At 35.1% G+C, this 26,446-nt stretch overlaps 10 protein-coding genes and 2 non-coding genes across 12 annotated transcripts; 6 read left to right on the top strand and 6 right to left on the bottom strand.

Annotated features, from left to right (window-relative positions):
* The first annotated feature begins 5,096 nt into the window (after positions 1-5,096).
* LOC126681538 (uncharacterized) lies at positions 5,097-6,274 on the top strand. Its single transcript, XM_050377086.2, has 5 exons — positions 5,097-5,128; positions 5,205-5,312; positions 5,389-5,590; positions 5,672-5,799; positions 5,892-6,274. Exons 2-5 carry the CDS (start codon positions 5,250-5,252, stop codon positions 6,033-6,035), a joined length of 537 nt encoding a protein of 178 aa, XP_050233043.2. The 5' UTR covers positions 5,097-5,128; positions 5,205-5,249; the 3' UTR covers positions 6,036-6,274.
* Positions 6,275-7,652: 1,378 nt separating this feature from the next.
* Positions 7,653-8,166, bottom strand: LOC126681566 (auxin-responsive protein SAUR20-like). The gene has a single exon (XM_050377116.2). It carries the CDS (start codon positions 8,063-8,065, stop codon positions 7,781-7,783), a length of 285 nt encoding a protein of 94 aa, XP_050233073.1. The 5' UTR covers positions 8,066-8,166; the 3' UTR covers positions 7,653-7,780.
* Positions 8,167-8,275: 109 nt separating this feature from the next.
* Positions 8,276-9,505, top strand: LOC126681547 (auxin-responsive protein SAUR23-like). Its single transcript, XM_050377097.2, has one exon. It carries the CDS (start codon positions 8,948-8,950, stop codon positions 9,236-9,238), a length of 291 nt encoding a protein of 96 aa, XP_050233054.1. The 5' UTR covers positions 8,276-8,947; the 3' UTR covers positions 9,239-9,505.
* Positions 9,506-10,412: 907 nt separating this feature from the next.
* LOC126681557 (auxin-responsive protein SAUR21-like) lies at positions 10,413-11,258 on the bottom strand. Its single transcript, XM_050377107.2, has one exon. It carries the CDS (start codon positions 10,835-10,837, stop codon positions 10,550-10,552), a length of 288 nt encoding a protein of 95 aa, XP_050233064.1. The 5' UTR covers positions 10,838-11,258; the 3' UTR covers positions 10,413-10,549.
* Positions 11,259-11,260: 2 nt separating this feature from the next.
* LOC126685168 (U2 spliceosomal RNA) lies at positions 11,261-11,456 on the top strand. Its single transcript, XR_007643283.1, has one exon. It is a non-coding gene; the product is annotated as a U2 spliceosomal RNA (small nuclear RNA).
* Positions 11,457-12,062: 606 nt separating this feature from the next.
* On the bottom strand, positions 12,063-12,995 carry LOC126681563 (auxin-responsive protein SAUR21-like). Its single transcript, XM_050377112.2, has one exon. The coding sequence runs from the start codon at positions 12,483-12,485 to the stop codon at positions 12,201-12,203; it is 285 nt and encodes a 94-aa protein (XP_050233069.1). The 5' UTR covers positions 12,486-12,995; the 3' UTR covers positions 12,063-12,200.
* A 507-nt stretch (positions 12,996-13,502) lies between these two features.
* LOC126681549 (auxin-responsive protein SAUR21-like) lies at positions 13,503-14,051 on the bottom strand. The gene has a single exon (XM_050377099.2). The coding sequence runs from the start codon at positions 14,046-14,048 to the stop codon at positions 13,668-13,670; it is 381 nt and encodes a 126-aa protein (XP_050233056.2). The 5' UTR covers positions 14,049-14,051; the 3' UTR covers positions 13,503-13,667.
* A 461-nt stretch (positions 14,052-14,512) lies between these two features.
* On the top strand, positions 14,513-15,088 carry LOC126681553 (auxin-responsive protein SAUR21-like). The gene has a single exon (XM_050377102.2). The coding sequence runs from the start codon at positions 14,690-14,692 to the stop codon at positions 14,975-14,977; it is 288 nt and encodes a 95-aa protein (XP_050233059.1). The 5' UTR covers positions 14,513-14,689; the 3' UTR covers positions 14,978-15,088.
* A 434-nt stretch (positions 15,089-15,522) lies between these two features.
* On the top strand, positions 15,523-15,718 carry LOC126685169 (U2 spliceosomal RNA). Its single transcript, XR_007643284.1, has one exon. It is a non-coding gene; the product is annotated as a U2 spliceosomal RNA (small nuclear RNA).
* Positions 15,719-15,971: 253 nt separating this feature from the next.
* On the bottom strand, positions 15,972-16,609 carry LOC126681546 (auxin-responsive protein SAUR21-like). The gene has a single exon (XM_050377096.2). The coding sequence runs from the start codon at positions 16,409-16,411 to the stop codon at positions 16,118-16,120; it is 294 nt and encodes a 97-aa protein (XP_050233053.1). The 5' UTR covers positions 16,412-16,609; the 3' UTR covers positions 15,972-16,117.
* Positions 16,610-19,649: 3,040 nt separating this feature from the next.
* On the bottom strand, positions 19,650-20,268 carry LOC126681545 (auxin-responsive protein SAUR20-like). The gene has a single exon (XM_050377095.2). The coding sequence runs from the start codon at positions 20,228-20,230 to the stop codon at positions 19,766-19,768; it is 465 nt and encodes a 154-aa protein (XP_050233052.1). The 5' UTR covers positions 20,231-20,268; the 3' UTR covers positions 19,650-19,765.
* Positions 20,269-20,699: 431 nt separating this feature from the next.
* LOC126681564 (auxin-responsive protein SAUR21-like) lies at positions 20,700-21,306 on the top strand. Its single transcript, XM_050377113.2, has one exon. The coding sequence runs from the start codon at positions 20,927-20,929 to the stop codon at positions 21,209-21,211; it is 285 nt and encodes a 94-aa protein (XP_050233070.1). The 5' UTR covers positions 20,700-20,926; the 3' UTR covers positions 21,212-21,306.
* Positions 21,307-26,446: the final 5,140 nt, after the last annotated feature.

A 26,446-nucleotide genomic window follows, 5' to 3' on the forward strand; every position in this document is an offset into this window, starting at 1 on the left:
GGGTGAACCACGTTAAAAATTCTCGGTGTCATTTATTTTGTTTCTGCCGTCCATAATTTTATTTTCGACGCTAACGATTAGGCTAGTTGGAATTCCCTATTGTGAAGTTAGTTATATCGTGTTGAATTCTGTCTAGGAGGTTGGTACTTAAGTGGTCCGCTCGTGACCCTCCAATCTTTCCTGGGAATTTTTCCGGTATAGTTATTTAGCACAATACGTTATTCACTAGCATAATTAATTGAATTTCCGCTGTGCCGCCCAACAACTGGTATCGGAGCCGGTTTGAGTTTTTATATATCTATTTATCGTATGCTCTGTGGTTTCCACTAGATAGTGGATCCTCCACATCAGAAAATAAATTAGATATATTTATAGTACTGGGCACTTGTCGAAAATATGGAGGCAAAGACTGGCAAGATGGTCAGTTTAAATGGCACAAATTACCACATATGGAGAAACAAGATGAAGGATCTCCTATTTGTGACGAAACTGCATTTACCGGTGTTTTCAACGAATAAACCCGAAGGAAAAACGGATGAAGAATGGGAATTCGAGCATGAGCAGGTGTGTGGTTACATTCGACAGTTCGTCGAGGATAATGTGTACAACCACATTTGTAATGAAACTCATGCTCAGACATTATGGAAGAAGCTTGAGGAGCTGTACGCGTCGAAAACCGGCAACAACAAACTATTTTATCTGACAAAATTAATTCAGATAAAATATCGAGAAGGGACTTCTATAGCTGATCACCTGAATGCAATTCAAGGGATTGTGGATCAGTTATCAAGTATGAGCATAAAGTTTGACGATGAGGTGCTCGCTCTCCTCGTGCTTGCCTCTCTACCAGAGTCTTGGGAGACTTTGAAGATTTCACTAACAAATTCTGCACCAAATGGAGTAGTCAATATGGAAGCTGTTAAAAGTGGCATCCTGAATGAAGAGAGTAGACGAAGATCACAAGGTTCTTCTTCATCACAGTCAGATGTTTTTGTTGCAGAATCTAGAGGGAGGAGTGAAGCTAGGGGTTCAAAAACCAGACACAAAAGCAGAGGAAAGTCAAACAAATATGCCAATACTGAGTGCCATTACTGCAAGAAGAAGGGCCACATCAAAATGTTCTGTCGAAAGTTGAAGCAAGACCAAGAAAAGAACAAAGGCAAAGATGTGAGGAAAAATGACAGCAGTGATGATGAACAAGCAAATGTTGTCGGGGAGTTCAACGTAGTCCATGATGAAGATATTGTCAATCTTGCAATCCACGAGACGAGTTGGGTGATTGACACTGGAGCTACCATTCATGCTTCATCTCGAAGGGAATTCTTCTCATCTTACACATCAGGCGATTTTGGCACTGTAAGAATGGGAAATGAGAACTTTGCAAAAGTCGTAGGCAAAGGTGACGTCTCTCTAGAAACAGAGAATGGTACGCAATTAGTCCTGAAGGATGTCAGGCATGTCCCAGATATGCGCCTGAATTTAATTTCGGCAGGAAATCTGGATGATGAAGGTTTTTGCAGCACCTTCTTCAATGGCCAATGGAAGCTTACCAAAGGTTCATTGGTGGTGGCCAGGGGAAAACGACATTCAAAACTATACATGATGCAGGCGAAGCTCTCCCATGACGATGTCAATACAGTGGAGAATGATGATATAGTTGAGTTGTGGCATAGACGACTCGGTCACATGAGTGAGAAAGGAATGTCGATATTGGCCAAAAGAAATATGTTACATGGATTGGATCGAGTCCATCTGGAGAAATGTACTGATTGTCTGGCAGGGAAGCAGAACAGAGTTTCTTTCAAAAGTACCCCTCCTTCTCGAATGAAGAATGTTTTAGATCTGATTCACTCAGATTTGTGTGGACCAATGCCAAAGTCACTTGGTGGTGCTCAATACTTCGTGACTTTCATTGATGATCATTCAAGGAAGACATGGGTGTATCTTTTGAAAACGAAGGACCAGGTGTTAGAAGTTTTCAAGCAATTTTTAACTCTGGTGGAAAGACAGACCAGCAAGAAGCTGAAGTGCATCCGTACAGACAATGGTGGAGAGTACATTGGACCATTTGATGCTTATTGCAAAAATAATGGTATTCGGCATCAAACAACACCTCCTAAAACGCCGCAGTTGAATGGTTTGGCTGAGAGGATGAACAGGACTTTGATGGAGAGAGTTAGATGTTTACTCTCACATGCAAAGTTGCCTAAGATGTTTTGGGGTGAAGCTCTACTGACAGCAGTGTATGTGCTTAACCTTTCAACGTGTATCCCTCTACAGTCTGATACTCCAGAGAGAGTGTGGACGGGAAAAGAAGTTTCCTATGGTCATCTGCGGGTGTTTGGGTGCAAAGCATTTGTGCATATTCCCAAAGACGAGAGGTCCAAGCTTGATGCTAAGACACGAGAATGCGTGTTTGTGGGTTATGGTCAAGATCAGTTTGGCTATAGATTCTACGATCCAGTCCATAAGAGGCTTATCAGAAGCCGTGATGCCGTCTTTGTTGAAAGTCAGACCATTGAGGATATTAAAAAGGCTCAGAATGTTTCTGAAGGATCCGATGGAGATTCAACAGACTTGGAATTGATTCCTCCAACAACGGTTCATAGACGTGTTGGAGATGAAGAAGGCGACCAACCGGGGATAGGTGGTCAAGATGCTCCCATTGATTATGAACCAGGTAATGCTGATGACTATGGTGCTCATCATCAACCACCAGCAGATGTGGATTCTCCAGTTCTGCGGAGATCTGATAGAGTTCGACAACAATCTACCAGATACCCAGAAGATCAGTATGTGTTATTAACTGACGGGGGAGAACCTGAGAGCTTTGAAGAAGCTATGGATGATGAACACAAGCAGAAATGGATTGAAGCCATGCAAGATGAGATGAGGTCCTTGCATGATAATAATACTTTTAAGCTGGTGAAGTTGCCTAAAGGCAAGAGAGCTTTAAAGAACAAGTGGGTGTTCAGGATAAAGAATGAGGAACACGGTCTCCAACCACGTTTCAAAGCTAGACTAGTTGTCAAGGGATTCGGCCAAAGAAAGGGAATTGACTTTGATGAGATTTTTTCACCAGTGGTGAAAATGACATCCATTCGTACAGTGCTAGGGTTAGCAGCAAGTCTCGACCTGGAGATCGAGCAGATGGATGTAAAGACTGCCTTCCTTCATGGTGATTTGGAGGAAGAGATATACATGGAGCAGCCAGAGGGTTTCGAAGAAAAGGGGAAAGAGCAGTACGTCTGCAAGTTGAAAAAAAAGTCTATATGGCTTAAAACAAGCACCGAGACAATGGTACAAGAAGTTTGAGTCTGTTATGGGGGAGCAAGGGTACAAGAAGACTACTTCAGACCATTGTGTCTTCGTGCAGAAATTCTCTGATGAGGATTTTATTATACTTCTGCTCTATGTGGATGACATGTTGATCGTTGGCCAGAATACTTCAAGAATCAACAACTTGAAAAAGCAGTTGAGCAAGTCTTTTGCAATGAAAAACTTGGGCTCGGCAAGGCAAATTCTAGGCATGAAGATAACCAGAGATAGAGGCTCCAAGAAGCTATGGTTATCACAGGAGAAGTACATTCAGAAAGTACTTCAAAGGTTCAACATGGATAACGCTAAAGCGGTTAGCTGCCCCCTTGCTAATCATTTTAGACTGAGTTCTGAACAGTGCCCTTCTACTGAGAAAGAGAAGGAGGAGATGGAAAGAGTTCCATATGCTTCAGCAGTTGGGAGCTTGATGTATGCCATGGTATGTACACGGCCAGATATTGCTCACTCGGTTGGAGTAGTGAGTCGGTTCCTTTCAAATCCTGGAAAAGAACATTGGGCTGCAGTGAAATGGATTCTTAGATACCTTCAAGGTACATCAAGAATGTGTCTATCTTTTGGAGATGGAGAACCTGTGTTAGTTGGCTACACAGATGCAGATATGGCTGGCGATGTTGACTCGAGAAAGTCTACATCAGGATATCTGATTTCATTTGCAGGGGGAGCTGTGTCATGGCAATCGAGACTACAGAAATGTGTTGCGCTCTCAACAACAGAAGCAGAGTTTATTGCAGCAACTGAAGCTTGTAAAGAGTTGCTATGGATGAAGAAGTTCTTAAGTGAACTTGGCTTCCACCAGACGAAGTACGAGCTGTTTTGTGATAGTCAAAGCGCTATTCACCTCGGGAAGAATTCCTCCTTTCATTCAAGATCTAAACATATTGATGTGCGATATCACTGGATTCGAGATGTATTGGAGATGAAGCTGCTACAGCTGGAAAAGATCCATACCGATGAAAATGGATCTGACATGTTAACCAAAGCTCTTCCACGGGGAAAGTTTGAATATTGTCGACAGACAGCCGGAATGGTGGTGCCTCCCATGTAGTCGGGAGGGGGAGATTTGTTGGGGTGGGTCCCTCCACATGGTGGGCCCACAAGTAAGTTAAAAAAAAAAAAAAAAAAATAGAAATTAATTTACTTGGAGTAACCTCCAAGCCAAATTTGGCTTGGAGGCTACTCCACTTTTTCCTATAAATAGGAAAGGGGTGAAAGGGATTAAACACACACCAACATCACCAAATTTCACAAAGGTTTTGTGAGAGTTATTAGCATCAAGGCTAATAGGCGAGCTAGAGAAACGTTTTCTCTAAAGGGTGAGGGGTGAGAGAATTGAGAGATAAAAATAGTGAGTTTACGGGTGTGTGGGAAACACTTGAGTGTCATTATTTTGATGAGATCTCTCTGTAAAAGTACTCTCTTTGTATGCCTGCTATTTTAATAGTGGAAGAATTATTCGGACTTTGTCCCGTGGACGTAATCCAGCAATTTGGGTGAACCACGTTAAAAATTCTCGGTGTCATTTATTTTGTTTCTGCCGTCCATAATTTTATTTTCGACGCTAACGATTAGGCTAGTTGGAATTCCCTATTGTGAAGTTAGTTATATCGTGTTGAATTCTGTCTAGGAGGTTGGTACTTAAGTGGTCCGCTCGTGACCCTCCAATCTTTCCTGGGAATTTTTCCGGTATAGTTATTTAGCACAATACGTTATTCACTAGCATAATTAATTGAATTTCCGCTGTGCCGCCCAACACATCTTCGATAGATTCACTTCAACCCATACATTGCCGGTAAATTTTACAACTTCTGTGCTAATTATGTGTCTGCTTAATCACTGTACTGACCTGAATTTCTCAATTGGTTTAGACATTAGGGGAGAGAGATGTTGGTTATCGCGTTAAGATACTCGCAATGAGTTGCCTGTTTATTGGTCTGAAGATGAGTGATGATTCCATCGACAAGATAATAAATCTGGTACGTATGCCATTTTTCATTTCTTATGGTGAGTCTGTATTTCTTATAGCATCATGAGTATTTTTTGTCTAAACAGAAACAGGAACCTTATATGGAGATTGATGAAAAAGATGTTGAGACTGTTGAGAGTCTGATTCTCGATAGAATTGGTCCGCTGGAGGATTGCGTAAGTGCTGTAAATGCTCTATTCTATGTGCCGAGCTTCAGTTCTATAGCAGATGAACGAGGACCGAAGTTCAAGTCGGATGTTACTCAGCGGATATATCAATCGCACGAAGGTATATTAATAATTGAGCATCCGATCAAGTCGTGTTGAATATATGTGAACTTATTCTGATGAAATAGTTAAACTATTGCAGACATAAAATGTCTACAATTCAGGCCTTCATCGGTAGCAGCATCAGCTGTTCTTATGACCGTTAAAGCAATCGACGCTGCAAAGTGTTCTGAATGTATGGAAAGGTTTACAATCAAAGATCTCCAACTGGTATGAACTACTTATATAAATATTGCATTCATTTTGAGTTACTGTATTTCATATATATCTGCACGACTCTGACATTTATGCATTTTTTTCAGAATAGGGAAGAATTAGAAGCCTGTTACGATAAGATGAGTGACTATTTCAATCCTGAAATTGATACACTGTCTCCGGGACAGGGCGTGGGAGAAATACAACCCGTCGATTTTGATTTGGATGAAACTCATTTTCCTCGTGAATGAAAAGGGTTGTCAGATTGTCATCAGAACTTCAAAAACTGCTGTTTACTATTAGATGAATTTTCATAAACATCATTGGATTGGAAAAACTATCTTTTTGAGTTACATGCTTATAGGAGATTACTTTTTGTGCATAATTACAGCATTTAGTTTAGTTTAGTTTAGTTAGATCGAATGTGATTTGATCTGCAACAACATTGAAACAGAGAATCTTGATTTTACATAAAATTGCCTTACTGCTAGTTGTTATTCGAAGCTCAATTTCCTGAATTTTGATTCTGTTCTGTTTATTTTTATCATTGACTAAAAGATGTCAAAAGTATATTTCTTTGCACCCAAAACAGAAGTGCGGAGAATACGTACTGCCATCATTCTTGGTTGATTAGAAATATTTTCGGAAATGGAAACGAAATATGGAACATAGTAGTGAATAAGTTTCTGTGCAAAAGCTAGCTGAGAGGGAGTGTTAAGCATAGCATTTAAAATTGCGAAGCAACATTTAAAATTGTGAAGTGACATTGTTTATAAGAATTAGTTGTAAATATAGAGTTTTGAACTTTTAGATTTCACATTCCATCGAAAGTGGAAACAAAACATCGAAACGTAGATAGAGCATATTATTGCACCTTTTTCACACCAAAGTATGGGATCCAAGAAAGATCAGATTTACATGACAGCATGTGCATTAGTCCTAATTAGATTACAAAAGAAAAAATAAATTAGGAGACCTGTCCCTCCTTTTCTTCCCTTTTCATCCACATCTCTTCTGCCATTAAGAAACCAACCAGCTCATGAATGCTCGTCCTACTAAGATCCTTCGTCTCTCGAATTCGTGTAACTTTTGGCTTCCAAGACTTGGAAAGCGACCTGAGAAATTTACTCACAAGAGCAGCATCAGAATATGTCTTCTCGAGAGAGTTCAAGGCATTTATGATATGCAAAAACCTAGTAAACATTTCATTTATGGACTCATAAGGAACCATCTTAAACTGCTCATAATCCTCTTCTAGCATACTAATCTTCATTTCTTTGGCTCGAGCGTTTCCTTCATGAATAAGCTCAAGCTTATCCCATATCGCCTTGGCAGAGTCGCATCCAAAGACACTAGCGACTGCATTGTCGTCTAGAGCACAGTATAAGACATGCATAGCCCGTTTCTCCAATTGAATCAGCCTCTCATCAATCTCCAATGCCGGCTGCGTCGGAAGATTGGGTGGCCCATTCTGGATCAACATCCACATTTCCAAATCCATTGCTTCGACGAAAACTCTCATCTTTATCTTCCAATACATATAGTCTGTGTAGTCCGTACCATTCAAAAACGGCGGCCTTCCGGAAAGAGATACCCCGTAATCGATTTTCATGGATTATCACTCCCTCCTTTTCAACTTCACCTCAAATGCTTGCCCCTGAGATTGTTACTGAACCCAGAAAATCAAATGAGCACAAATATTTGATCTTTCCTAGTAAATTAAATTATAGATCCATCCCTCTTTATGCCCTTGCTATTAACGAAGAACAAGACAACTTCTATATGTGTCACAGTGTCAGTTATAGTACAATTGTTTGTTAGTGTTGTTAGAGACAGGTAACTGAAAACTGACAAAATAAAATTCAAAGAACTGATCTGTATAGGAAAAAATTGTATCTGTTTCATTTGTTAAAAGAAGTATTTACAAGAAGTACATGAAATTCATGCAATACAAAATTGTGTCGCTTGGTTAGTGTAAAGCTCTATATTCTCTTATTTATGCTCTGCTGAAGTTGGAAGTGACATGAATGAAACTCTCTTCTGTGCAAGGGATCGTCAAACCACCCATTGGATGATCAAACCCGAATTCTTCTTCAGCTTTATTTAGCAAATCTTGAAATGAAGGCTGGTTCAAGTACGATACTGGAACCAAGAACCGCTTCTTCTCCGTCTCGCCGATGTACACAGCTAAGAAACCTCTAGGTACATCTAAAGATCTTGAAGAAGATTTCTTAGCAGACAGGAAAGAAGCACGGAGAACACTAGGAAATCGTACTGCCATTGTTTCTTGTATGGATGATTATAAATATTTTGGAAGGAATTGAATGTTTTTCTTGGCAAGGATAGTTGTGAAGTTGTTGGTTTGAGCAGAAGAGAGTTTGGTGATATTATATAGAGATAGTGAATTTAATGAAAAAGATGGTATCACATGCATTGTCTTCTAAATAATCAACAAAATGGGGTATTTACAAAACTCATGTTAAAGATTGGAAAAAGACAGCTGGAAAATCGGTGGCGATATAGATGTTAAAGCTATAAATATAAGCGAGCGATTAATTGGATTAGGTACGTCGATCCATGAGACAAGTAATTAAGTAGATAAGTATTGGATTAGGGACATAGCTTGTGTTATTTGCTCTGTAAAATCAATGAGACAATGCCATGTGACTTGCAAAAGATGAAGAAATGTAAGGCTGTTAAGGATTCATATGACATTTGAGGTTGTTCTAGCTAATACAAATGGGACATAAATGGACACACCATCTTTACATTAATTGGTTTTGAGTCTAACCCTTGCATGACCACCAAGGGATTAATTGTCTCAACCATGTTCAATATCAAGATCACCAATCATATTATTTTCAAATCTTTTGCTGCCCTTCAATTTGATTATAGACGAAAAGGTAGGGCATGAAGGTATTATAACCAGTAGACATAATACCTTATTTTCTGATTGTTTGAAGACAATGTCACATGACACTTACATGGCTTATGTCCTAACCAAGATTAATCTTGACCACTCACTCAAATCTTCCATATACTTACTCATCATCTATATATATCTCTACACTTTTATATCTCTAGCAAACTCAACCATACACAGCAATACCTTTCACTTAAACTACTCCACGTTATTCACAAAGCTACATCCAAAGAAATCAGTATGGCCAGACATTTTGCTGCTGTTCTCGCCAAGCAAATTCTTCGCAGATCTGCAAACAAAGCTCACTCGGCATCTTCGAATGTGCCAAAAGGTTGCCTAACAGTTTACATTGGAGAGACAGAGCAAAAGAGATTTATAGTTCCAGTGTCCTATCTTAACGAGCCTGCATTTCAAGATCTGTTACGTAAAGCAGAAGAGCAGTTTGGTTTTGATCATCCAATGGGAGGTTTGACAATTCCCTGCAGAGAAGAGACTTTCATTAACGTCACTTCTAGATTGAGTAGACAGTAAAGATCAACACACCGAATAGTATAGTGTCGTAAAAAAACAATTTTGTTATGGTAGAACAGGCCAAACCAATGTAAATACGAAATACTTCTTTTTATACAGTATAAGATTTTTTCTTGCCAAATGACGAAAATTATTGCAATTTGTGAATTAATGCCCTGAAAGTTTCTCAAGACAATTTTACAATTTATTAACAGTTACACAGGGTGGCAACAACAAGACTGTGTTTGTAACTGCACATAAAAAATGAAGAAGCGTCATTTATTAGAACACTATGTACGATTTGCAGGAAGTTATGTATGTACTGCGAATTATTGGTTATTACTAATTCTATGAAATATGAATGACCAAAACATCAAAATAGAAACTTGAACTAACTAAAATCTATAGTCAAAATAGGTTGATCTTTTGTTACTTGTACTTTTATGCTGTGCTTTGATTCGAGTTCTGAAACGAAAAAACTCTCAGCAGCAAAACAGAGGTCATTGCAGGCCTCTAATCTGCTGTATAAAAATTTCATGTTGAAAATCAACAATATCATGGAAAAGGAAAGCTGGAAACTGAAAATAGAGATTAAACCTATAAATATTAGCAACTAATGGACATGTACTTATGGCTAATTATCAAGAAATTATTAAGATTTATGCTATGCATGACACCCATAACTCATTTAAGGAGCTGCTAGCTAAAGATAAAAATAGAACAAAAATGAACACACACCATGTTCACACAGGTTTTGGTTCTAACTCTTGAATTAGGAAAGTTATTTTTGATAATTATTTCGATAATTAAATTGGCTCATCCTCAAAGTTTGATTATATAGTGAACAACCATTGAGTTCTGGTCATTGACATTTACAAGACTAATAGAAGGTAACTTGTGACTGAAACAAGAAACTTGAAATTATTCTGAACATCCTATAATTTGCTTGATCACATATGTTTTCACTTGATTGATCACATAAAAATTATACAGACAATGAACTATATAAACAAGCCAAGTCTCTGGCAAAATTTAAGTGGCTAATAACTTATGGTTTTTCTGAATTAAACAATTGCAGAATGCAGAATTTCTAGTCCTTTGTTTGTTATGCTTAATTATACAATGATGACTAAATATGAAATAGATTTTGTAATATGGCATTTAGTTATTGATCAATAATAAATAAAAAAAAGGAGACAAGAATATAAACATCTCTCATTTGAAAAGCTAAAAAGTAAAACTATTTACATTGAACATTAAGTTTTTATCATACAAAATTGTTTTATGTGTTTAATTAGTTTAGTCTACAGCCATATTTTCTTAGGTTCTGCACTAGTTATAAGTGAAATCAACAAAAGTATCCTCCGTACAAGGAATTGTCAAGCCACCCATTGGATGATCGAAACCAAATTCCTCTTCAGCTTTACTTAACAAATCTTGAAACAAAGGCTCTCTCAGATAGGATACAGGAACTAAATATCGCTTCTTCTCTGTCTCGCCCACATAAACTGCCAAGAAACCTTTAGGCACACTTGAACATCCTGAGGTTGTTCTGTTTGCAGCTGATGTAGATCGACGCAGAATTTGCTTCGCAAGAAGGGCAGACAAATATCTAGCCATGGTGTTTCTGATGATTAGTATTTTGCAGAAAGGAAATTCAAGGGAAGTACTATATCAGTAAGAATTCGGTGACTCTTTTTTGTTATTTAAGGGTCATGTGGCATTGTCTTCTAACTAATCAGCAAATATGATATTATGTCTACTGGTTAGAATACCTCCATGCCCTACAATTATATGTCCTCAAACAAATTGAAGGCTAGAAAAAGATTTAAAAATTGAGAAGTTAGAAACCACACAGTTTCAGCTTGTTTTAGTGTAAATAATAAATGTCAAAACCTATAGAAATTAAACCAAAACAGAATTAAAATTAAAGAAATTGAGCTTAAGCTTAGGTAGGTTTTTGTAAATTCCCACATCGAATACAAGAGGAAGGAATCAAAATAACGTGTACTATAAAATGAGAAAGTTGAGGAGATTGAAAGCATACCTTTCTCGGCCTTTTGGCTAAGATCAAGTGTAGTATCTGTTCTTATCAGTTTAATATCTGATATGTGGGTCATTGGCCCACACGATATTAAATTTATTTTTTCAAGGAGAGAGTCCGTCACAGTAGCTTGCTATTGGGATTCTCAAGCGTCGCCCATGCGTTGCACTACTGCATAGGCCTGGCGCACCCTTCCAATTCCAGTTTAATAATTACTCAACAATTTGCTTTGTTTACTAATTACTAATTAATAATTTATAAACATCTAAAGCAAATCTTCATTATTTTACTTGAAGTAATTGTTTTAGACTAATTATGTGTTATTTATAGGCCATGTACTATGAAGGTGTATTTTTGATGAAATCCACTAAAATCTCAGCTCAGTGGTTAATAATCATTTCCTTGGATTCTGCAGATATTTTGAAAATGATTATTGAAAGACAGTGTGCCCTACAACAATAAAAATGATGAAGCTATGGAGGAGGCTCTTAAAAATTTGGAAAGGCCAGTTTGAAAATGTAAATCAGTGTTGTTACAGTGTTACTTGCCAAAACAAAATTTAACAACGAACTTATATCGAAATTCTTCCTTTGGCTTTCTTAACAATTCTTGAAATAAAGGCTGATTCAAGTTTGAGACAGACGAAGTTTCTCGGGTTGCAAGCAAAGAATCCGCTTTGAAGGCATAATACTAGGTTAAAGAACAACCATTTTCTTGTTTTTTTTTTAAATTGAATATGTTTGAACTTTGAACTAACATATATGCATATAATAAATATATTTGGTGGCTAAGAACATAAAATGTGAGTATTCTTATGAATCTGTATATTTACTTTAGTAACAAATAGTTCGAAGAGATTATATATTTACATTGAATATGAAATTCCTATATGGTACAAAACTGTTTGTAGTCAGTGTAAAGCTCTACATATTCTCTTATTTATGCTCTGCTCAAGTTGGAAGTGACATCAATGAAATCCTCTTCTGTGCAAGGAATCGTTAGACCACCCATCGGATGATCATATCCAAATTCATCTTCTGCTTTATTGAGCAAATCTTGGAATGAAGGCCGGTTCAAGTACGATACTGGAACCAAGAACCGCTTCTTCTCTGTCTCACCGACGTACACAGCCAAGAAACCTCTCGGCACATCTAAAGATCTTGAAGGAGATTTCTTTGTAGACAAGAAAGAAGCACGGAGAACACTAGGAAATCTTACTGCCATTGTTTCTTGGATGAATGATTATAAATATGTTTGAGAGAATTGAATGTTTTTCTTGGAAAGGAGTGTTTGAAGAGAATGTGAAATTGTTGGTTTGAGCAGAAGAGTATTTGGAGAAAATATATAGAGATGCTGAAATTAATGAAATAAGATGGTATCACATGCATCTGTCTTCTAACTAATCAACAAAATGGGGTATTTACAAAATTCATGTCGGAAGGCAACTTAAAGATTGGAAAAAGACAGCTGGAAAATCGGTGCTGATATATATGTTAAAGCGAGAGATTGGATTAGGTAAATCGATCTTGAGACGAGTAGTTAAGTAGATAAATATTGGATCAGGGACATGCCATGTGATTTTGGCAAATGATGAAGAAATGTAAGGTTGTTAAGGATTCATAGGATATCTGCTATGTTTCTTACCCTACCATCACCCATAGCCCATTTGAGGTTCTGTTAGACTAGCTAATACAAATGGGACATCAATGAACACACCATGTTTACATTATTTTTTTCTCAGTCTGTCCTTTGAATTAATCAAATGATTTTATGTAATTTTTTCCATTGTCAAATTGAAAAAAAGAAAAGATTGATTGTTTGAATTCATATCATGAATATATAAGCCATTTTGAATTTGCAAACATTCCTTACCTTTATGTCTGACTTTATTTCCATCTATGACATGCAAACTAACTGTTTTGTTCAAATGATCTTATTGGTTTTGTTTGAAATTCAAAATTTTAACATTATCAGCTTCCAAATTATTAATTGGAAATGTAATATTTATAATAGGGAAGAGGAATATGCAGCAGCGGAAATTTTACAATAGGATCCTGCTGAGCTGCATGACCAACAGCAAATGGATGGAAAATTAGGACTGAAGCAATAATTTTGAAACATTTATGAGCAATAATGATTAAGCTTTGATTTCAGAGCTCAATTTTAAGTGGCTCGTTACTTTTAGTTTTAGAGAATAATAACATGATTCAGATTAAAACGAATACAAATTTTATTGGGACGATGAAAAATAGGCATTTATCCAAGAATGAGATGTGAGAAGTAGAAGAAAATTCAGTAATATTTTTGTACAATATCCTTCTCATTTAGCCGAAGAAATACTTTCATTGACTAGGATTTCTATCTATACAAAATTGTTTCTTGTGGTTAGTTAGATTGCCTATTCTATTATAAATTAGAAGTGAGATTAATGAAAGTATCTACTGTGCAAGGAATTGTCAAACCACCCGTTGGATGATTAAATCCAAACTCCTCTTCTGCTTTACTTAATAAATCTTGAAATGAAGGCTCTCTCAGATAGGACACGGGAACTACATATCGTTTCTTCTCTATCTCACCAACATAAACTGACAAGAAACCTTTCGGCACACTTGAACATCTCGAGGTTGTTCTGTTTGCTGCTGATGTAGATCGATGCATAATTTGCTTGGCAAGAATGGCGGTCAAATATCTAGCCATGATGTGTCTGCTGATTATTATATTGCAGAAAAAATTCAAGAAAAGTACTATATCTGTAGAGAATATGCCGACTTTTGTTGATTGTTTCATGACTCTAGATATATATATATATATATATATATATATATATATAAATAAATAACATCTTTCAAAGAGTAGATAAAAGTTGCAGATTGGAAAGGATTTGATGAGCTCACATGGACTTGCTTTGTGAATATTCAACCAATGTAGGGCAGTGGAGGTTCATATATATCCCCTATGCTATGTTCACCAGATAACTAGAACCCATGGGCAATGTCTCATTGTAGAATCAAAAACTAATAAACAAGCTTAATTAAATTACATGGATTAATTGTCTTAACCATGTTCTTAGTTTCAAGATCAGCCTGGGGCATATCTATCATATCATTTTCAAATCTTCTGCTAGCCTTCAGTTTGCTTTTTGTCAAAATTGTAGGGCACGGAGGTATTATAACCAGTAGACATAATATCATATTTGCTGTTTAGTTAGCAGGCAGTAGCACATGACCTTTAAATGGCTTAAGTCCTAACCAAATTGTTTAGAACCACTCACTCAAACCTTCCATATACTTACTTATCATCTATATATATCTCTACACTTTGATACCTCTAGCAAACTCAACCATACACAGCAATACCATTCATTAAATTACAGAGTTAAACATTTTAAGTATTAACGTTATCCACAAATTTACATCCAAAGAATCATCATGGCCAGACATATTGCTGCAGTTGTCGCCAAGCAAATTCTTCGCAGATCTACTGATAAAACTTGCTCAAGATCCTCAAGTGTGCCGAAAGGTTTCCTAGCAGTTTACATCGGAGAGATGGAGAGAAAGAGATTTGTAGTTCCAGTGTCATATCTTAACCAGCCTGCATTTCAAGATCTTCTAAGCAAAGCGGAAGAACAGTTTGGATTTGATCACCCAATGGGCGGCTTGACAATTCCTTGCAGAGAAGAGACTTTTATTAATGTTACTTCTAGCTTAAGTAGATAGTACGATTGAGGTGCCAAAACAAATGTAGTATCTTAAAAAAACAATTTTGTCATGGCACAATAGGCCAAATCAATGTAAATACTAAATAATATCATTTTTCTTCTTTTCAAATGAGGAATTTTATTGCATTTCGAGTTCTATAACTTGTATACTTCTGTCTTCTCATCAAATACAAAACCCGCATGACGCAAGTAAGCATATATGGATTATTTTCCAGGAACTGGATAAGTGAGGCATAGTATGAAAGGTGTCTGATTCAAAGAAAAATAAAACTTACTTCGGAAATTTCGGCTAATATATATACAGTTATACACTACAAGAGAAGATAAAAAAAATCTGAAAGTTAAACATGGTTCCAACTTTGTTTTACGGTAAATAATTAATGTTACATCCGATAGAAATTAAACAAAAAGAGAATCAAAATCTAACAGCTTTGAAAAAGAATAACAGGCTTAGTTAGTTGCTTTATATTCCCACATCGAGTACAGGAGCAATGAATCAAATAACATAAGCTATAAAACAAAAAACTTGAGGCAGTACAAAGCATACCTTTCTCGGCCTTTTGGCTAAGATCAAGTGTAGTATCTGTTCTTATCAGTTTAATATCTGATATGTGGGTCATCGGCCCACACGATATTAAATTTATTTTTTTAAGGGGAGAGTCCATCACAGTGGCTTGCCACTGGGATTCTCGAGCGTCGCCCATGCGTTGCACTACAGCATAGGCCTGGCGCACCCTACCAATTCTAGTCTCAAAAAATTTATTCTAGTAAATTTTCATTTTGATGAAAACAACTTCAATTTATAAAATAATTTTAATTAATATCTCAATAAAATTAATTGATATTTGAAAGAGGACTAAGCAACCACCATGGATTATTATCATTGTTATTCTAAAATATGAAATGTAGAAACAAATAGTTCTTGTTAATAAGTTGATAGTTATTGGAAATATAGCTATATATAAAGTCAGTAACAAGTAAAAAGAATCAGATTTTTGAAATTGAACTATTAGTTGCTCAGCTTTTCTATTATTAATTTTTCGTACAGGTGGACAAATCAACATTGACCTCCCAATCTGAAATCTAACTACATGTAAACAATGTACAAAAATGTCACAAAATTGTTGATGCTAATTTGTTAAATTGAGTTCAACCTTGAAATAGTGTTAATGAAGATTTCTTCTCTGCAAGGAAGAGTAAGACCGCCCATCGGATGATTAAATCCAAATTCTTCCTCAGCCTTTCTCAACAAATCTTGAAACGAAGGCTGATTCAAGATTGAAATCGGTACTACAAATCGCTTCTTTTTACTCTCTCCAACATACACCGCGAAGAACCCTTTAGGAACCGAAGAAGTTTCTTGGCTTGCAAGCAAACTTGATCTGCAAAGAAGCCACCTTGCATGCATAACGCTGCGTGAAAGAACAGCCATAATCTTGTTTTTGAGTATTTTTTTCTTAAATTGCTTCGATCTTCAAACAATGTGTTTGAAAAAAAATTATGTTCAAGTTTTGATTTGGCTATGGACTAACATTTTTGCATATATATAGCTGATTTGGTGTGTGAAATATAGGCCTTTGAGTGGGGTTTTCCAAGAGACAAATACGCTGCATTACCACATGCTTTTGTCTTCAAATTTAAAACTTGGTAGTGATTGAATCTGTATTTTTGTTAGATTTTTCAACAAGTTATAGGTGAATGACAAACAATGAAATGGGCCCATTTGAAATTTATGGATAGAAAAAAAACTAGACCTTGGAATTTTCTGTAGTTTATGAAAAATCAAGAACTTAGGTAGCACCAAAATATGAATAGAGATAACAAAAAATTATCGCTATAGCACATGAATTCGCAACAAATTAAAATTTTTTCTAGACAAGGCCTTGTGAAGAGCATGTGAAAGTGGGTAGCATTGTTTTTCCTTCTTAGAACATACCATTAATTCCAATTTTCAGAAGATATTGACTATTTGATCATTTGCATCCATTAAAATTCAAATGTAGGCTTCAAGACTCGACGTTTTCCATTTATGTTGAGAGAGAAAGAAATATTGTTTTTTTATAGCATCAAATTTACTGGTCCCAACATCTGTGGCCAGATATGTGATAGACCAAAATTCTGCAGAGATTTACCTTTCTCCAATAATTTTCTTGGGCAATTTACCAAGCAATAGAAATATCATGGCTAGAATCTATATCTATACTATAATATAATCTTGAACTCCAAATTAATTTTGACAAGTGGATCGACTACAAATTGCCATGTGGCAATTACTCATTTAAAATTAATTTATTATTTTATTAAAAAATCTAATAATTAATATTTTTTAAGTTATAAAATATGAAAAGTTAAAACTTGCAATAATTAAATTTGCTTCATAACTTATAAATATTAATAGCATAGAAAAACTCTTAAGATTTTATAACTTATAAACATGAAAAAAGAAACTCTTCAAATTTTATCGCCATCAAATTTATAAAATTCTATAAGTCTAAATTTGAATTAAATTAAATTACATTAAATTTTTTTATTTTTAAGATATAATTATATAAAAAATATTTTATTTTTCATAATTTAAAAATACATCCTCTTGAATATTACATATTTTAAAATAATATTATAAAAATTAAAAAATTAAATTATGAGAGAACTAAAATACTTTTATTTCATTATATGCTAAAAATATGAAAAATTTTAAAACTAAATTTAGTTAATTAAAATTTAAAGTTATAGAATTTTATAAATGTGATGGTTATAAAATTTGAAGAGTTTCTATTTATGTTTATAAGTTATAAAATATTAAGAATTTTTAAATATTATTAACATTTATAGGTTATGAAACCAAATGTATTAATTTTTTTTAACTTTTCATATTTTTAAAAATAAGTTTTGTATAATATCTAACTTTTCATATTTTTTCACTTAATTACAACTTCTTTGTCTTGAAATATATAAGTGTATATATATATAAATCCATACACACATATTTAATTATAAACAAACATGGTTTTTTAGAGTTTTTTTATATCTATTTCTTTCTATTTTTTCATATTTGATATTGTCTCATGCAACTTTTTTCCATAATAAAAGAGTTTTTAATCATTCATAATGAAGTACACTTGGAGTAAGTATCGTCTATCTTTTTGAAATTGTTTAGTTTATATGTATGGTTGTTGTAATTGTTATATTTTAATTTATTTTAGTGACATTTGACCTAACTTGCTAAATAATTCAAAGAAACGAGGATTGAATGCCATTGAATATATATTTTAGACATGAACCATACAATCGTAATTATATGATTTCAATGATAATGTTAATTTTATGAGGTTCATCAAAACAATTTAACATAAAAGATTTTACGTTTTTCATTGAATTGATTTAAGGTTGACAATTATTTTCCATCAAATGTCTTTTTTATTCATTTATATGACATATCTCTTATTTTTTTTAATTATATTTAAAAAAAATAGTACGTTAATAAAAAAAATTGATTATAAATTTTAAATGTTTAATTATAATATCATTATTTACATGTTATGAAATATGAAATATGAAATATTTTTGAAATTAAATAAAAGTAATTAAAATTTAATCTTATTAAATTTTTTATTGTTTTGGTTATCAAATTTAATGAATTTTAGTTAAAATTTAATGAAATTTCCTTAAAGTTTATGAGTAGTTCTAATTTACGTTTAAAAGGTATAAAATATGACGAATTTTTATTTATGTATTAAATGAAAATTGAAGAATTTTTATTATATTTAAAACTTATGAAATTTATCATGTATATAAATTATGATATAGAAAATATTTTTAAAATTATTAAAATTACCCGCACAACGCGCGGGCATCGACCTAGTTTTAAGATAAAAACTCTGCAGATACACATATATCGGTTTACGGGAGAGTGTAAGATTTCGTACAAAATTTGCAACTTGTATAGCGCGGAAACAAGAAATTTAATATTTTTTATAAAAAATATGATATAGAGTTTTGGAGTTTTAAAAGTATTCCCAGAAACGAAATGATGAAATATAAGACTTGACAAGTTTCCATCCAACACAGCTTGCAACTCATAATAAATATATAAGCTATGCCGCATGATTCTGTGAAAAGAATTGGCCTAAATGACAAAAAAATTGGTATTTTCTTTAAATTCTGTGTTCTTTTTGGTCCAAAAGAAATTCTAAGCATGATTGAGATCACAGTTGGATCAAGTTTCTCTGTGGTATCTAAAAGTAACTTATTTTTAACTTTTCTTTATTATTAAAATTTTCCTTCCATTCATAACTTGTTTAACAAGGCAGAATACTCAGCAAACAGAGGCCTGCAGTTAACTCTGTTTTTCTGCTACAAATATTTCTTTTCTGCCATACTCTTTATTTAAGAACTGATATTTTAATGATTTCTGTAATTGTATTTGTCCAATAAATAGCTAAAGAATTTTCTCAGAAATCAGCATTCACATTTTCTGATTAATAGCTAACGGATTTTCAAGTTTCTCTTTCAACATCACACTTAACATTATTTAGCTATGAAGGTTACGTTCAAACTTTATTACCGTTCGTGCGAGAATGCATTTGTTAATAGTGGAAGACTCAATTTAAGAATATAACTGATTGTCTCAAGAAAATTGCAGGGCTTCAAATCACAAAATGCAAAAGAACTCATTTGAAAAGAGAAAATGTTATACAATGTTTATTATTTACATCGAATTGGGCAGTCCTGCCATAACAAAATTGTTTTTCTAAGTTGCTACATTAATTTAGTATCTCAGATTATACTATCTACTCAAGCTAAAAGTGACATTAATGAAAGTCTCTTCTGTGCAGGGAATTGTCAAACCGCCCATCGGATGATTAAAACCAAATTGTTCTTCTGCTTTGCTCAGCAGATCTTGAAATGCAGGCTGGTTAAGATAGGATACTGGAACTACAAATCTCTTTTTCTCCGTCTCTCCAATGTAAACCGCTATGCAACCTTTTGGCACATTTGAAGATGTTGAGGAAGCTTTATTCGTAGATCTGCGAAGAATTTGTTTGGCGAAAACAGATGCAAGATGTCTAGCCATGATGATTTTTGTAATTTTGCGGATAAGACTTAAGAGGTTTAGCTCTGTAATTTTAAGTGAATGGTATTGCTGTGTATGGTTGAGTTTGCTAGAGGTATAGATATATATAGATGATGAATAAGTATATGGAAGGTTTGAGTGAGTGGTTAAAAACAATTTGGTTAGGACATAAGCCATTTAAGGGTCATGTGATACTGCCTTCTATCTAATCAGCAAACATGATATTATGTCTACTGGTTACAATACCCTCCATGCCCTACATTTATATTTTTTAAACAATTGTCTAAAATCATCTGCGTAATGCAAGCGTTAGACTCAAAATGAATGTAAAGATGGTGTGTCCATTTATGTGCAATTTGAATTAAATAAAACCACCTCAAATGGGCTATGAATGGTAGGGCATTAGATATAGCAAATATCATATGAATCCTTTAACAACCTTACATTGCTTGATCATTTGCCACAGTCACATGGCATGTCTCATTGATTTTACACAGAAGATAACACAAGCTATGTCCCTCATCCAATTATCATCTACTTAATTACTTGTTTCACGGATCGTTATACCTAATTCAGTATCTCGCTTATATTTATAGCTTTAAAACATCTATATCAGCATCGATTTTCCATCTGTCCTTTTCCAATCTTTAAGTTGAATTCCAACATGAATTTTGTACATGCCCCATTTTGTTGATTAATTAGCAGACAGATGCATGTGATACCATTTCCTTCGCTGATTCCACCATCTCTATATATTATCTCCAAACTCTCTTTTGCTCAAACAAACAACTTCACATTCTCTTAAAACACTATCCTTCATTGTAAAAGAAAATCCAATTCCCTCATATTTTATAATAATTTATCCAAGAAACGATGGCAGTACGCTTGCCTAGTGTTCTTCGTGCTTCTTTCTTGTCTGCAAAGAAATCTACTTCGAGATCTTCAGATGTGCCGAGAGGTTTCTTAGCAGTGTACGTTGGCGAGATAGAGAAGAAGAGGTTCTTGGTTCCAGTATCGTACTTGAACCAGCCTTCATTCCAAGATTTGCTAAATAAAGCAGAAGAAGAATTGGGGTATGATCATCCCATGGGTGGTTTGACGATTCCTTGCACTGAAGAGAGTTTCATAGATGCCACTTCCAACTTGAGCAGAGCATAAATAGGAGAATATATAGAGTTCTACACTAACAACACAAACAGTTTTGTACCATAGGAATTTCGTATGCAATGTAAATATATTACTTCAAACACTAAGCTCATATTGTTCAACAGAAATTTTATAAATGAAACACTTTTACCACAAAAGGACTCTATTGGTCTTCATGAACGTATCACTTTGGTAACTCTAACAAATTAATTAATTGACACAATTGATGATTATAGGCAAGAATGAATATATTTATGCAGGCCACTATTGACTCTTGAATGGAGCAGACTACAAAGAATACATGAACTGGAAGAAGGTTAAGATGAAATGTTTCATCAAATTCATTATTTTTTCAGGTCCTTATTAAATTTAGTTCAAGCAGAAAATTTGAAGCATGATTGTGGTTTTAGTTTAATCAATTTTCGCTATGATATCTGGAAATAACTCATTTTCTGTGTCTATTTAGAGAGACACAAATGATTCCGACATATATGATCAAACGCATCAGAACCTATTTTTATCTTTTTAACTTTTATCCAGGCATAAATATTTCATTCCATTCCTCACTTGTTTAACACGGCAGAGCAAGCAGAACAGAGGCCTATAACGTTTTTTCGTTTATACCATGACATAGGAAAAAATTCATTTGTACCATTTTGTTGATTTTTCGTTTTCAATTGTACCCCAAAATTTAGTTTTTTGACAATTTAATTAATTAAAGGATGCAAATATTAAACACAATTAAATAGAAGGATTATATTATACTTTTTTCTATTTGAAAAAATACAAACAAATTCTTAAACTTTAAAAATATTCAAATAAATCCCAAAAATTAATCATTTTAAATTTTTTATTAAATAACTTCGGACCCACTATTATACTCTTTCGATTTACGGATCCGCTTCAAAAATCCGACGTCAAAAAAAATTTAATTTTTTTTTAATTTTCCCGGATTTCAGGCGAGGAGTTGCTGCTCCTCTTCTCAGGGAGGAGCAGCAGCTCCTCGGAGCTGTTGCTCCTCAGGCGAGGAGCAGCATCTCCTCTTCTCAAGCAAGGAGGAGGATGAGATCCGAAAAAAAAAAAAAAAATTAACGTAAATTTTTTAATTAACAGGTATTTATTTTTACGTTTTTTAATTTGAAAAAGTTATTGATAATTAATATAAAATAAATAATTATTATAAGTTTAATTTTGTAAAGAAGAAGATATTTTTGTATTATTAATAATATTAAAATCTAATTAGAATATAGGCTAAAAAATTAAGGACTATTTTATATTTTTTTCTAAATGAAAAAAGTTTAATTTAAAGCTTTGGGGTACAGTTGAAAACGAAAAATCAAAAAAATGGTACAAATGAATTTTTTTCTAAATCAGGGTATAGACGAAAAAATATTAAAAGGTGGTTTTTTTTAAGTAATTAGGCCTATAATTAACTATGTTTTGCTGCTACATATTTTTCTTTTCTGCCATACACTTCATTTAAGAATCGATGATTCTATATTTCATTTGTCCAACAAAACATTTACATAAATTTTCTCAGATATCAGCACTTTACGTTTTTCCATTAATATTTGTCTGATATCCTTAATAAAAGATAAATGATATTAAGACAATGGTAGATCAGTAAAAGATGTTATACAGTTTAAATGTTAAGTCTTTATTACAGGATGACTCGATATGAGAATGTAACTGATAGTCTTAAAGAAAATTGCTCATTTAAGAATAAAAAAATGTTATACAGTTTAAAAGTCAAGTCTTTGTTATTTACATTGATTAAGCTTATTGAGCCACAGCAAAATTGTCATCCTATATCACTACTGAAGAAACCTGAAAAGGTTGATTATATTTCTGTAAAAACTTAATTGCAAAATGAATTAGGCATTAGCCTTATAAAGAGAAATTACAACGGTAATGAACAAAAGGAAAAGATTAAGCCTATAAACTAGCTATTTCCTAAACAACTACACAAGGAAAGAAGATATTTGTATTAAGGAAATACATAATAACCATTTTAGGAAGAAACGTACTAATCAGAGGCTAGAATAACTCCAATACTCCCCCTTCAAGTGGAGTGTATGTTAATGACACTCAACTTGGATAAGAGTGACTTGAAGAGACTTGGACCAAGAGGCTTGGTAAAGAGGTCAGCAGGCTGCTCCTTGGATCTAACATGGGAGGTCAGGATATGGCCTTGTTGAACTTATTCTCGGACGATATGACAATCAATTTCGATGTGTTTAGTACGTTCATGGAAGACGGGATTGGCAGCTATGTGTATTGCGGACTTGTTATCACAAAATAAGGTGGCAGCTTGTGAATGTGGAACTTGAAGATCGTTGAGAAGGGTGCGTAGCCAAGTGAGTTCACAACAGGTAGATGCCATGGAGCGATACTCAGCTTCCGCACTAGAGCGCGAGACAGTGTCCTGCTTCTTTGTTTTCCATGAGATGGGAGCCCCTCCAAGAAAAATAATATAACCAGTAGTAGATCTCCGTGTGTCTCGACATCGTGCCCAATCTGCATCACAATAGGCAGTTAAGTGAAGGCGACCAGTTGAGGGTAAGAAAATACCTTGTCCCGGGGACCCTTTGATGTATCGGAGAACTTGGTGAGCAGCGTCTAGGTGTGGCTGTCGTGGGGCAGCCATGAATTGACTAAGGATGTGCACAGCGTAGACGAGGTCTGGGCGTGTGATGGTGAGGTAAATAAGGCGACCCACTAATCGTCGATAAATGGAAGGGTCAGGAAGAGCCTTTCCATCGGCAGCTCCAAGTGCCAAATTTTGGTCTAGAGGAACAGTGGCCGGTTTGGCTCCAAGAAAACCGGTGTCATCGAGTATCTCAAGAGCGTATTTGTGTTGGCATAGGGCAATGCCGTTTTTGGATCGAGCAACTTCGAGTCCAAGAAAATATTTGAGGGGTCCCATGTCTTTTAACTTGAATTGGGATGCAAGAAAAAGTTTGATATCTTCAATAACCTGCAAGTTAGTCCCCGTAATAATGACATCATCAACATAAATAAGTAGAGCAGTGAACATACCTTTATGTTGCCGAACAAACAAGGAATAGTCAGCCCAAGAGTGATGAAAACCGGCTTGTGTTAGGGCACCGGTGAGTTTGACGAACCATTGACGAGATGCTTGTTTAAGTCCGTATAAGGATTTGTGAAGTTTGCATACTCGAGTCTCACCTTTACCATGGAAACCTGGGGGCAGCCGCATATAGACGTCCTCCATTAAGTCCCCATTGAGAAAGGCATTGTTGACGTCAAGTTGGTGCAAAGGCCAACCATGGATGACAGCCATACTTATAAGAACACGAACAGTTGTTAATTTGGCCACAGGAGCAAAAGTCTCACGATAGTCTATGCCCTCAATTTGATTGTATCCTTTGGCAACAAGTCGGGCCTTGTGTCGCTCGATAGACCCGTCGGGATTATATTTGATTTTGTATACCCATTTACAACCAATGGGATGTTTGTCGGGTGGTAGCGGAACAAGACTCCATGTTTTGTTGTCCTCGAGGGCTTTAAGTTCTTTAGCCATGGCGTCCCTCCATATGTGGGAACGATTGGCCTGCGTAAAAGTTCTTGGTTCCGTCTCAAGCATAATGTTAGAAACAAAATGTTTATAAGGATGAGAAAGTTTATCGTAAGATAATACATGAGCTAGAGGAGAAGGTTTACCTGAGGCGATATGATGAGAGGAAGACGATGTGGTCGAGGAACGGGAAGGTAGAGCAATCTCAACATGAAAGTCGTGCAGAAGTTTGGATGGTTGGGTTTTGCGAGAGATGCGTCGAGGGATGGTGGTGGTAGGCGCTGTTGGTAGTGGATCTGTTTGATCTAGTTGTGTGGTGGTAGGGGCTGGTGTTATTGGCGGTTGTCGGGGTGGTTGTGTTGGTCGTCGTTGGTATGTTTGGAGTGGTTGGGTAGTAGTAGGAACTGTTGGTATTGGAGGCTGTATGGGTGAGTGTGGTAGTGGCAGCAGATCATCATAAATGGTCGTGGTGGGTTGGGAAGTTGGCAGAGGAAAGTCGGTGGTGGGTGTGGTGTCAAAATTTTGATTTGTAAATGGGAATTCTTTTTCATGAAAAATAATGTCTCGAGAGATTAAAATTTTCTTGTTTTCAAGATTGTAAACCTTATAACCCTTAGTACCAGGTGGGTACCCAATAAAAACACATTCAACAGAACGAGCATCGAATTTGCTCGGCCGTAGAGGGTGTGTAGATACAAAACAACGACAACCAAAAACACGTAAATGAGTATAAAGAGGTGGTTTATGAAAAAGTTTTTCAAAAGGTGTTTTGTTTTGTAAATGACGACTAGGTAAACGGTTTATTAAATAGGTAGCAGTAAGAATGGCATCACCCCAAAAAATCTTAGGTAAGTGCGATTGAAAAAGGAGTGCGCGAGCTACATTCAATAAATGGCGATGTTTGCGTTCGGCAACACCGTTTTGTTGAGGTGTATTAATACAGCTAGTTTGATGTAAAATACCTTTCGAAGAGTAAAAATCAATACATTTAAATTCGGGACCATTATCACTACGGACAATTTTTATACGTTTAGAAAATTGGTTTTCAATAAGTTGCACAAAATGAATAATAAGAGGGCGTGCCTCCGCTTTGTTTTTCATAAGATAAATCCAAGTAAATTTAGAGTGATCATCCACAATGGTGAGGAAATAACGAGCTCCATTCAAACAAGGAACGTGGTAACCTCCCCAAATATCCATGTGAATAAGATCAAAACAAGATAAACTGGTTGTAGTATGAATTGGAAATGAATTCCGAGTTTGTTTTGCTAAAGGGCAAATTAAACAAGTACTGTCAACAACTTTTTTATTCTTAAAAATGGGAATTAAGGATGCTATTTGCTGAGATGGATGACCGACTCGTTGATGCCATAAAGTATCCGATGTGGATGTGTTGCAAAGAATTGTTGGCGGTCTAGTGTGTAAGAAGAACAAGCCATCTTTCTCATACCCCGTCCCAATCGTCTTCCCCATGTGTAGGTCCTGAATGATACATAAATTTTTCAAGAAGATGGTAGCATAGAAAGTGTCATGAAGCAGTTTACTTATAGAGATTAAATTCACAGCAAATTCAGGAACACACAGCACATGAGTAAGATGGATATTAGGCATGAAAGATATAGATCCTATGTGAGAAACTTTGTATGATTTACCATCTGGAAGATGCACAAAATGATTAGGTGCAATTTTATAAGAATCCAAAAAATTTG

The sequence above is a fragment of the Mercurialis annua genome, linkage group LG5, assembly GCF_937616625.2.
Source record: "Mercurialis annua linkage group LG5, ddMerAnnu1.2, whole genome shotgun sequence".
Classification (NCBI taxonomy): Eukaryota; Viridiplantae; Streptophyta; class Magnoliopsida; order Malpighiales; family Euphorbiaceae; genus Mercurialis; species Mercurialis annua.